Below are 12,053 nucleotides of genomic sequence, written 5' to 3'. Positions count from 1 at the left end.
TGCCATGTCCTATGGAGAGCCTGGCATGAACAGAGGCCTTGCGGAGAAATGAAGCCTTCAGTCCAAGAGCCAGGGAGGAAATGAATTCTGTCAAGAACCACTTGAGTGACCTTGGAAGCAGATCCTTCCCCATTGGAGCCTTGAGATTAAAGCCACCTTACCTGACAACTCGATAGGAGCCTTGTGAGTGACCCTGAAAGCCCAACTATGTGACACTTAGATTTCTGACCCACAGAAAGTGTGAAATAATAATATTGTTTTAAGCCACTAGGATTTGGGGTAATTGGTTACATCGCCTTCGATAACTAATACATCTTCCAGTCTCAAACTTCTTCATATCCAACACATAAATACTTTTTCTCTCCTATTCTTGAATTTTTAGTAGATGACCTGACCATCTATTTCAGGAAGAAAATAGAGGTCTTCAGTTTGATAGGAATTTCCTTAACTTTTTGAAAGCAAATCTACACTCCTGATAACTTTCAATCCATTAATCCCTCTCTTGTACAATTAGCTCCTTTTCCTCTTGTACTTTTATTTTCTTCCTCTGCTGGATCCTTCCCCCTCACCATTTAAATAGCCTAAGTCTCTCCCATCAAAACACACAAAAATAGTAAAACTGGCTAGACTCTATAGGTACTCCTTTCAACTCTTCTCTCATTTTTAAATGAAAGTTCTAAAACTGCTGTCCCAATTTTCCTAGCTATTCCTTAACCTACCTGAATATAGACTTCTCACCTCCCCTCTCTTCCCCTCAGAACTCCATTAAATCTTTTCTTGCTAAGGTCTTCTGCCAAAGACATTCATGATGCTAAATATACCAGACCATTTCCAATCTTTTTTTAGCTTGACCACTTGGCAGCATTTGGCACTGCTAACCACACCTTTTTTTTTTTTTTTTTTTTTTCCTTGAGATGGCGTTCTGCTCTTGTTGTCCAGGCTGGAGTGCAATGGCGCCATCTCGGCTCACTGCAACCTCTGCCTCCTGGTTTCAAGCGATTCTCCTGCTTCAGCCTCCAGAGTAACTGGGATTACAGGCGCCTGCCACCACACCTGGCTAATTTTGTATTTTTAATAGAGACGGGGTTTCTCCATGTTGGTCAGGCTGGTCTCGAACTCCTGACCTCAGGTGATCCTCGGCCTCCCAAAGTGTTGGGATTATAGGCATGAGCCACTGCACCTGGCCCACACCCTCTCTTTTGAAACACTCTCCTTTCACGGCCTTATTGATGTCATACTCTTCCAGTTTTCCATCTTTCTTCAGCTGCAATACTCAGTCCTTTCAGCTTCTTCCTTTTCTACTCAATCCATAAACATTGATACTTTTTAGATAAAAAGTCCTACACTCTCTTCCATTCTGACCCTATAGACTAGGAGTCCCAAACTCAAATGCCTTCAGGGACTAAGCAAATAAGGAAAATGAATGATAGCTGAGTCTAAAACATTAGAAATTGGTGGGGATTATAGTGAACTGGACAGCTCAAATCCTATGTAGAAAAGGGTTCTCCATTTGGTTAAATTCAATTGCTGTAAAAGAAGAGCAGTCCTATATACTGGAATTTCCAAAAAGCCTATTTTTGTGTCCAATTTCTTCATCTTAAGAAATACCGTGGCCAGGCACGGTGGCTCATGCCTGTAATCCCAGCCCTTTGAGAGGCGGAGGCAGGCGATCACCTGAGGTCAGAAGTTCGAGACCAGGCTGGCCAACATGGCAAAACTCTATCTCTACTACAAATACAAAAAATTAGCCAGGCATGGTGGCGGGCTGTGTGAATAATAACAATTATGATAATATTTAATTTAATTTATGTGTTATTTTATATTTATTTATTTTTTTGAGGCAGAGTCTTGCTCTGTCACCCAGGCTGGAGTGCAGTGGCACAATCTCGGCTCACGCCATTCTTCTGCCTCAGCCTTCCCAGTAGCTGGAACCACAGGTGCCTGCCACCATGCCCGGCTAATTTTTTTGTATTTTTAGTGGAGACGGGGTTTCACCGTGTTAGCAAGGATGGTCTCAATCTCCTGACCTCGTGATCTGTCCGCCTCAGCCACCCAAAGTGCTGGGATTACAGGCGTGAGCCACTGCGCCCAGTTTATTTTTTTTTTTTTGAGACAGAGTCTCGCTCTGTTGCTCAGGCTGGAGTGCAGTCGCACGGTCCCAGCTCACTGCAACCTCCGCCTCCCGAGTTCAAGCGATTCTCTTGCCTCAGCCTCCCGAGTAGCTGGGATTACAGGCGCATGCCACCATGCCCGGCTAATTTTTGTATTTTTAGTAAAGACAGGGTTTCACCGTGTTGGTCAGGCTGGTCTCAAACTCCTGACCTCATGATCCACCCACCTCGGCCTCCCAAAGTGCTGGGATTACAGGCATGAGCCACCAGCTGATGATAATATTTTAAAACACCAATTCAATCTACAAGCAGCTAGCCTATCACTCCTGCAGACTCTCTTTAAACAATCCCATCTATTCTTAACACTTCAATATTCCTTTTATGCTGTAAACTTGCAAATCTCTATCTCTACGGTTAGTCTTTTTCCCTAAACTATATGTAGGCCCATATATCCAAGGGCCTCTAACATTATCTCCTTATAATAACACCTCTGGTTCCATCCTCTCTCCCCATCCAGCTCCGCCAGTTGTATTTCCTATTTTGGTAGATGGTGCCAACAATCTACTGGCTCAAGCCAGAAATCCAGGAGCCATCTTTGACTATTCCTTCTCCCTTGTCACCAATATATCCAGCAATATTTATCGAGTATCTATGGCATGCTTTACAGCCAATGTTGGTTCTATCTCTAGATTTTTTTTTTTTTTTTGAGACAGGGTCTCACTCTGTTGCCTAGGCTGGAGTGAAGTGGCACCATCTTAGCTCACTGCAGCCTCAACCTCCCTGAGCTCAAGCGATCCTCCCACCCCAGTCTTCCAAGTAGCTGAAACAATAGGTGCACACCATCACTAATTTTTTTGTATTTTGTAGAGACGATGTTTCACCATGTCACCCAGGCTGGTCTTGAACACCTGGGTTCCAGCGATCCTCCCCGACTGGGCCTCCCAAAGTGATGGGATTACAGGCCTGAACCACTGCGCCCAGCCTATCTCTAGATTCTGACCAGCTCTCTAATTCCATTTTCCCCCATGGTTTCATCTACATTACTAACAGTCTCCCAGTTGATCTCTATTCCTAGCAGCTTGTCCCATTTAATCTGTTCTCCATATTGGGGCTAGAATTATCTCTTTAAAAAGTAAATCTTAGGATGTCACCATGCGGCAAGGCTTCCCCTTGCAAAAAGAAAATCTGACATCTTCAACACTTTTTATAAGGCACCCTTGTGCGTCTATCCAGCAACATTGTTTCAGTTTCCTGAATGCTATAATCTTGGTGCCTTTGCATGTGCTATACTGTTGGCTAAGAACACTTAGACTTCACATCACTTAAAAACATTTTTTGTTTTAATACAGATGGGGTCTCGCTATGTGCCCAGGCTGGCCTCAAACTCCTGGGCTGAACTCCTCCTCCCCAACTCGGCCTCCCAAAGTGCTGGGATTACAAGCGTGAGCCACCGCGCCCGCCCACATCTCTTCTTACAGGTCAACTGGCTTTCCTTGACACCCAGTTACTTGTTCAGGTGTTGCAAAACTCATCAGTAAGCACCTAGGCAATTACTGTTCAAAATATCTATGCAGTCTACTAGACTTAAGATTCAGAAAGGCAGAAACCACATATACCTTGTTCACAGCTGGACTTCTCAGTGTCTAGTACTAGGATTCTCAATACATATCTGTTGAAGTTATGATTACATTATTACCATATAGCTATTTGAGTTCCTCCGTAATCCCAATTCTCAAGTTCTTTGAGAGAAAAAAATAAGTAAATCTCAATTATAGAATTATCCTCAAAATGTATTTATATATAATATTTCTTTGGAGGAATTAAGGAAGCAGTCACATGCAGCTGACTGTGGGTCACTGGACTTTTTTTTTTTTTTTTTTTTTTTGAGACGGAGTCTCGCTCTGTCGCCCAGGCTGGAATGCAGTGGCACTACCTCAGCTCACTACAACCTCCACCTCCCCGCTTCAAGCTATTCTCCTGCCTCAGCCTCCCGAATAGCTGGGATTACAGGCGCCCACCACCATTCCCCGCTAATTTTTGTATTTTTAGTAGAGACGGGGTTTCGCCATGTTGCCCAGGCTGGTTTCGAACTCCTGACCTCATGTGATCCACCCGCCCAGGCCTCTCAAAGTGTTGCGATTACAGGCATGAGCCACCGCGCCGGCCTGGACTCTTTAAAGGAGTGGGGAAGGCCTGCACTAACGGGATCCGGTGTAAATAATTCTGAGCAGCTCCCGGTCCTGAGCCCAGCAAGCACGTGCTGCGGCAGGGCGCGGGGAGGGCGCGCTTCGCGGAGGAAGATTCCGGGCGGCCCGAACGTGCTCGCGCCCGTCGCTGCCGCTGCCGGGGCCGCGGCCGCCCGAGTGCCCAACCGAACGCACGTGCGCCAGCGGGGCCCGAGCAGAAGGGGAGCCCCGGCTCTCACGAAGAAAATGGAGGGCGACCCACGGGTTAGGGGTCAGGAACGGCGTGGGGCGCATTATGCCCTGGGAGGGGAAAGCACGGAACAAGAGGCTCTGAGGGACGGAGAGGAAGGAGGGCGACCCACGAGCTAGGTAAGGCGGGCCAACCCAGGTCTCGGAAGGAAGGGGGCGGGGCAGGACGGGGCGGGAGGGGCCGCGCAGTAGCTGGGCTGTGAGGACGGTTGGCGAGTTCATTCCGGGCTCGGGTCGGGAAGTGTCCGCCCCTGGAGTCAAGCTGGGGAGGGTGAGAGGTTGAAGGGCAACGACTTAGGTTCCCAGCTTCTGGCCCTGCCAGGCCCTGCACTAGCCCAAGCCCACCGCTGCCCGGTTTCTTCTCAGAGAGCAAGCTCTCGCCCTTCGTGAGCGCCAAATCCCCGCGCTCGGCCCCGCCCATCCACTGAGGGGTGTGGGTAGGGGCGTGGCCCGTTCCCTTGCTGGTCGGCGCCCGGAAGGCGTCCGCGTCAGCCGGAGCTCGACGCGGTGACGGTGTGCGTCGACGTAAGTGACGCGCAAGCCTGGGCCGCTCCTCCTTCCCTCAGTGAGTGCCGGCCCGGTCGGGGCGGGGGAGAAGAGGGAGGGCGGGGGAGGGAGAGGCGACCCGAGAGTCGTTGTGGGTCGCGGGCCGGACCGGGTCCCGGGGCGGTGGGAGCCCCGGCCGGGCAGAAGGGCTTGGCGGGCCGTTAGAGGACCGCCACGGCTGTCGAGTCCCCTCCCTTGTTGGACTTGCGCGCCCTGGCGCTCGGAACCTCCGGCGCTGTGCCCACCCCGCTCTAGCTCGCGTCTCCCGACTCCAATTAGGTCAGGCTCGGAGTCCCGCGGCCGCGGCTCCGGTCTTAACGCGCCGGGGCCGCTCGGCTCGCCTTTCTTCCCTCGTCTTTCTCTCCTCTTGCTTCACCCTCCCCCCTTCTTTTCACGTTGCTGGGTTTTTTTGTTGTTGTTTTATGCTTTAGGGGTTTTGTTCCTCGGCTCGAGCTCATGGGTGTACATTATCATGCTCTTCTTTTGTAGAGCAGCCCGACGGCCATGGAGGCTGAAGAGACGATGGAATGCCTTCAGGAGTTCCCTGAACATCATAAAATGATTCTCGACCGATTGAATGAACAGCGAGAGCAGGACCGGTTTACTGACATCACCCTAATTGTCGACGGTGGGTAGGGCAGTGGGCAGAGGAGCGAATTTTTGGCTTCAGTTTTTTTCTGTCCTTCGGACACCCGCCTTTTTTTTTTTTTTTTTTTTTTAAACCCATCCTCTATGGTCTCCCTACCAAAGTCTGCAGAGTGCGTGCACTGGGACCAGATTGCACTTGTCAGTGTCTACTCACACAGCGTGCTGCAGAAGGCTGGTTGGTCAGTCATGCCTTCCACGTAGTCTGGTGTTCATCTCATTTTAACTTCTTACATCCTGTTGAGTGCAAGATGATGTCGTTGGGGACAGATTGTCTCAAAATGTTTGGTTGATAGCCTCTTGTTGGTAAGCTTTGAGAAGTCCCTTAGAGGAGTCATTTGGGAAGTGTTGATTTTTTTTCTAGTTTCCCAAATGGTCTTGAAGGGAGAATGAGAGAGATTCCTTTGCAGCACTCATACCCCCTTTGAGAATCTCCAAAATAAAATGGGGTCTTTACCAGGCTTAGGAGTTGCCTCTATAATGGAAGGAAATCCAGCGTGGGTATGTTTTCTGTTTAGCGAAAATAGGTTTCTCAAGGTAACCTGTTTTTAAAATTATGGGTCTACCATAGATGGAGCTTCCAAATATTAGGCATATTAAAATGTTTTTCATAGCAGACATATGTAGCTTTGTGCTTATGGTTTTTTTCTCTCTTTCCAAATGATATGTGACCTTTTGGGTTGTCCTTTTATTTAGCAGTTTCAACTGAGTTGGATATGGTTCTCACTACTTAATTGGAAACAACAAAGTGTCAAGAGGCTCCTTACCTAGTGTTGTAAATTAGCCTTTATAAAACTAAAGGGGTTTGAAGTGAAGATTTAGCTTTATATCTAATTGAGATTAACATTTGCCAAGATAGCTGCCAAGAATATTCTGCATTTAGTTCAATAATTTCTGTAGTTATGTAATGAAGGAAGACCTATTTTGCTTTATATGATTTTTAAGTCTATTTTGTAGTTATACATTTGATTTTCGTGCTTGTGTATGATTTTCTTTTTTTATTTTACCTAGGACACCATTTTAAAGCTCACAAGGCTGTTTTGGCTGCTTGTAGTAAGTTCTTCTACAAATTCTTTCAGGAGTTTACCCAAGAACCGTTGGTGGAGATAGAAGGTAAATGATTCTTGTTGTTGTTTTATTTAATAAATCAAAGAAGCCATTTTATTTAAATGCTTGTTTTAAATACAATACTTAGCAAACAATTGGTGAAGCAGTTTTAGACAGTTTATCAAGACACCATAGGAAATAGGCATCAGTAGTTCCTGTAGGTAAAGGTAGATAAATTGTTCTTTTGATACCTGAGAAGTCTTACTTTCAGTGAAGTGCTTGGTTGAATGATCTGCCAGGAAAAACTTAGATGGTAGATGTTGGTCTTTTCCATTGTGGAAACTGGTGGTCATTGTTTTTTGAAAACAAGTATTAAACGTGAATTACTATCTTTGTTCAGTGGGCTTATGTTTCAGACTGCTGGAGATGCTGCAGGTTACAGTAGAAGCTTTTACTGTACTCTATAGCAGAAGTAGTGATGTATTAGCAGAGGTACAGATGACATGCAGTGTGAAGTGGGCTGCCATAATAGGGAGAAAGCTAGGAAAAATGAACTGAAGAAGCATTTAGAGGAAATTCTGGCTCTACAATGGGATGGATCAATACCTGTTACCTTGAAGCAAAAAGTGATTTTTGTACTTTCTAGACATTTTTCTAATAATAACCTGCCAAGTGCCAGGCGTTGTGATATGTGGTTTTGTGTATTGTCTGAGGCTCACAGCAATCGTTTGATGTTGGGCAGGATGGCTTGTGCTTGTAGTCCCAGCTACTTGGGAGGCTGAGGCAGGAGGATTGCTTGAGCCCAGGAGTTCGAGGCTAGCCTGGGGCAACATAGACCCTGTCTTTTCTTTTCTTTTCTTTTCAAAAAGGGAAGTGTAAGTTATTTGTAATAATTTACACTTCAGGAAACAGACTCTAAAAGGTTACTTGCCCAGGGTTGTCCAACTAGCAAGGAATTAAGTTTGTGCTATTAATTACCATGCTTTTTCTTCTGCTACTGCAGTAACTCCTCCCCTACCACCAGCATCAAAATCTAAAACAGCAGGAAATAAATGTTTGCCTACGTAGTTGCAGAATTTTAGCTTCTTTTAGGGTTCTTGGGTTTTGGTTTTATATCTATTTCATTGTGTACGTATTCTTTGTTCTGAATGGGTTGCCTAGAAACATTCCTTTTTTCCCTTTGATGCCTAGGGGAGTAAAGAAAACAAAAAAGAGTTAAGAATATTCTTTAATTTTGGTATATTCCAGTTTAGCATTATAGCTGATATATTTACAGCTAGAGTATCTTTTAATATCTATAATCAGGACAGAGACATAAGTATGAAAATCCACAAAACTTAATAAAGTGAGAATCTAACTGCCCAGATGATAGTGGTTTCTACTACAAAGCAAGCCTCCATGAATTCATTCACACCTGAGGTTTATTAAATATGTGACCCCAGGCGGGTTACTTTACCTCAATTGCATACTTTTCTCCTCATCTGAAAAGTGGGTTCATAGGATTATAAAGACTAATTGCGATAACATGCAGAGTGCATGGCATGATATTTGGTGCATTGTCAAAGCTTGATAAACAGGGTCCAGTCTAAGAAACATTAGGGAGACCTCTTCTTTACAAAAAATTTAAAAAATTATTAGCTGAGTCTGATGGCACATGCCTGTGGTCCCAGCTATTCAGGAGGCTGAGGCGGTAGGATTGCTGGGGCCCAGGAGGTCAAAGCTGCAGTGAGCCATGATTTTGCCACTGCATTGTATTGTAGCCTGGGCGACAGAGCAAGGCCCTGTCTCAAAAAAAAAAAAAAAAAAAGTCAGTTTATCATATTGAATATCTATAATATATCATGTACTATGTTAGACCCAGGAGATGATGAATTAATGAATAACATGTCCCTTAAAGAAGTCGGAAAATTTCATAGCAGGTGAGCAACAGGCAAATAAATGAGTGCAAAAAGTATTACAAAGACTATTACTGTGAAATGGTATCACTGAAGAGGGAGAATGAGTGGTTTGGTCTTCCTTAGAGAGGAAAGATTTCAAAGAGGAGTTTTGAGTCTGAGCAGAATTTTTTTTTTCTTTTTTTTGGAGATAGATTTTAGCTCTTGTTACCCAGGCTGGAGTGCAATGGCGTGATCAGGCTGTTCTCAAATTCCCCACCACAGGTGATCCACCCGCCTCTTCCTCCCAAAGTGCTGGGATTACAGGCGTGAGACCACGACTGGCCAAGTCTGAGCAGAATTTTTAAGTCTTAAAAAATAAGTGGCTGGCCGGATGCGGTGGCTCACGCCTGTAATCCCAGCACTTTGGGAGGCCGAGGCAGGCGGATCACCTGAGGTCGAGAGGTTGAGACCAGCCTGACCCAACATGGTGAAACCCTGTCTCTACTAAAAATATAAAATTAGCCGGGCGTGGTGGTGGGCACCTGTAATCCCAGCTACTCAGGAAGGCCGAGGCAGGAGAATCGCTTGAACCCAGGAGGCGGAGGTTGTAGCAAGCTGAGTCACGCCATTGCACTCCAGCCTGGGCAACAAGAGTGAAACTCCGTCTCAAAAAAAAAAAAAGGAAAAGTGGCCCAAGCTGGAATATTTGTTGCTGGTAGAATGAGCACACATTACCTGGAGAAGTAGAAGTAGAGCCTGGTCTTCTGAAGACTAGTCACCTTGAGATTTAGGTCTGTGGCACACACAAGTCTTAAGTATTTGAATTCTAGATAGATAAGAAAGCAAAATAGACACACACTTTATTTCTGTCATTTGGTCAGATTCAGGTTTAAATAATTAATTTGGTTCAGTATCTTAAGCCCTTAACTTTGGGGTTACAGTACTGTCTAGCAAGGTCACCTGGCTGTGGAGAAAGCCCTGGGCATATAGTTAGTTAGAAAACTTGAGTTTTAGCCCTGGCTTTAACTGTTTGTGTGCTGTGTGACCTTAGACATCTTGGCTTCCTTATTTTTCATGTCACATAATTTTGGAGTATGTCATGGACATTTGAATATTTTGTTACAAAACTGGATGCTGTTAAAATCCTCTGGAAAATATTTTTGGTTTTTTGGTTTCACTTTAGCGGGCAGTTAACCTGGTTAGGTTCAGACTGCCTCTGTGGGCTGTGGATCCAGTTTGAACTTAGTTTTCAAAACCTTCGTATTGCTGTTCAGGTCCCAGGTGTGCCATCCATGCCATTGTGCAATTCTCAACGCCTTTGCTCTGCCGCCTTAGGTCAGTTCACACATGGGCATGTTGGTGGTAAACTTGAGATTGTATACACAAATTTAGAGGACGTTTCTTCTCTCCATGACTTCCCTTGTACACAAGCTCCCAAGAGTTTCTTTTCGTGGTTCTTTGGTGAGAAAACTGGAATTTTAGCTTCTTTGTGCTTTCATACGTTTTCTGTAGAGGGGCTCATTTCCTGAACAAAATGGAGAGAGAGAAAAGTTAGAGAAAAAAATAAAATGAATTCCCTCTTCCATACTCTTCCGATCATCGTCTTTTTCCTAGTTCTTTTGTCAGAAGAACTCTCTTTTAGAGTTTAGGAGACAGCTACCAGCCACAGGTGTGCAGACTCAGGATTGGGGCTTGCTTTGAGGCAGAGCTGAGAGAGAAGAAAAATTACCAGATATCCACCCCTCCCCATTGTCCCTCTCCCATTCATCATCTTTTCTAGTTCTCTAGCCAGAAGGAGTTTCTCTTGGAACTTTTCTCTGTCTTCACTCACTGCACAGTTAATGAGATTTGGGCTGTCCTCAAGTCTAAGCTGACACATGTGGGAGAAAAAAACCAGGAAACTCACTACTGTTTTGAGTTTTGATTTCTCTCCCCAGTCTGCTTGCTTCAACTTACTTTTCAGAGTCCTTGTATATTTGCTTTATGTATTCTTTCCAGGATTTTTAGTAATAATCAATGGACAAGATAGGGTGGAGTGTGCTTTCTCCATCTTAGCTAGAACTGGGACCCCGTCCCCCACTCGTAAAATATAAGTAATGACTTAGCATGGCACATTAGGTGGGCATTAGAGACACCAGGGAAGCGATTACAAATATAAATGCCCAGGTTGTATCTCCAGATAATTAAAAATCTTTCAGGGGTAGGATCCAGAAAACTATATTTAAAAGTTCTCTAGGTTCTTGATATACTATGTAGGTTGTGGTCTAAGGACCACTACATGGGGATCATTTGGAAACTTGTTAGAAATGTAGACTCAGGTTCCATTCCAGACCTGCTGAATTGGAACAAGATCCCCAGATGGTGCCTACGCACAGTAAAATTTGAGCAGCACTGCCCTAGCATGATTCTAGTGTGCAGTCAATGTTGAGGACCACCGTCTTAGAGGATTGCATAAAAGCAAATGACGTGTATATAAATTTAGATTGTAATATTCTCTGAGTATAAACTCATTAGGTGCAAGCTGAGCTCACCCTCCATGTTTTCTGTGTTCCTGGTTAAAGTAAGTTACCTTTGATGAAAACCACAGGTTCATCTTTGACTTCAAATCAGATTTGTTGCTGTTGAAGCTAATTGGATCCCAGCTCAGCTTTGTAGCTTGGATTCACACCATATAAAATCTTCAACAGACATTCATTCCTTTGTTCAGAACACACAACCTTCTAACGTGAACCTCCAATTTTCTAAATTCATTCTTTTTCTACTTCACCTGAAACCACAGATCCATGGCACTTAGTTTCTCTGTAACAGCAGCTCTACCATGTTGTCCAGAAATTTTAGCCCCTACTATCAAGAACAAAACATCCTTGTACATGTTTATACATCTTTTTGAGTAGGAGTTTTCCACCAGTTGCAGGGATTCCCTGAGTCTAGAGTAATGCCACAATGCTGCTCCCTTTTACTCCTTTCTAAGCATTTCTGTCAGGGAGAAGACTTAGATTCAGTTGTTCACTTTAACATTTTCCTTAGATACTCTCTTAGAAAAGTTGTATTCTGCGCACTTCTGTTATGAAGGGAGTAAGGGATTGCTGAGATTTGTTAAGTTACCAAACTAGTCTTGATAGATGTATAATTATTACATATCCACCATCACTTCATTTAGCTGGGCAAGTGTTATCAGTTTGGTTCATGTTAGCTAATTAGGTCACTGGTTTGTTCCTAGGACAGTGTTGGGCTGGTCATATAAGTTAGAAGCACCTGGGGGCTGGGCACGGTGGCTCACGCCTGTAATCCCAGCACTTTGGGAGGCCGAGCGGGCGGATCATGAGGTCAGGAGATCGAGATCATCCTGGCTAACAGAGTGAAACCCCGTCTCTACTAAAAATACAAAAAAA

The 12,053-nt window shown here is 44.7% G+C and overlaps 1 protein-coding gene and 1 long non-coding RNA gene across 13 annotated transcripts in view; one reads left to right on the top strand and one right to left on the bottom strand.

Moving 5' to 3' along the window:
* The first annotated feature begins 4,233 nt into the window (after positions 1-4,233).
* The window catches only part of ZNF131 (zinc finger protein 131), a 55,428-nt gene continuing 47,608 nt past the window's right edge, over positions 4,234-12,053 (top strand). For 2 of the 12 annotated variants that reach the window (XM_055112407.2, XM_055112401.3), the window contains exons 1-3: positions 4,720-5,111; positions 5,582-5,720; positions 6,749-6,850. In XM_055112407.2, coding sequence (XP_054968382.1) covers positions 5,597-5,720; positions 6,749-6,850 — 226 coding nt within the window. In that variant the 5' untranslated portion in view covers positions 4,720-5,111; positions 5,582-5,596. Of the gene's footprint in view, positions 4,667-4,719; positions 5,721-6,748; positions 6,851-12,053 lie in introns of those variants that run through there. The other 10 variants (XM_055112406.3, XM_055112402.3, XM_055112404.3 and 7 more) reach the window with 9 other exon arrangements.
* Positions 6,846-12,053, bottom strand: part of LOC129397781 (uncharacterized) — a 69,243-nt gene continuing 64,035 nt past the window's right edge. The window contains exons 2-3 of the long non-coding RNA XR_008625384.1: positions 9,397-10,186; positions 6,846-7,971 (exon numbers count right to left, since the gene is read on the bottom strand). This is a non-coding gene — a long non-coding RNA (uncharacterized LOC129397781). The remainder of the gene's footprint in view (positions 7,972-9,396; positions 10,187-12,053) is intronic.

This window comes from Pan paniscus, chromosome 4 (genome assembly GCF_029289425.2).
Source record: "Pan paniscus chromosome 4, NHGRI_mPanPan1-v2.0_pri, whole genome shotgun sequence".
Taxonomy (NCBI): Eukaryota; Metazoa; Chordata; class Mammalia; order Primates; family Hominidae; genus Pan; species Pan paniscus.
This window is presented reverse-complemented; position numbering and strand designations above follow the sequence as displayed.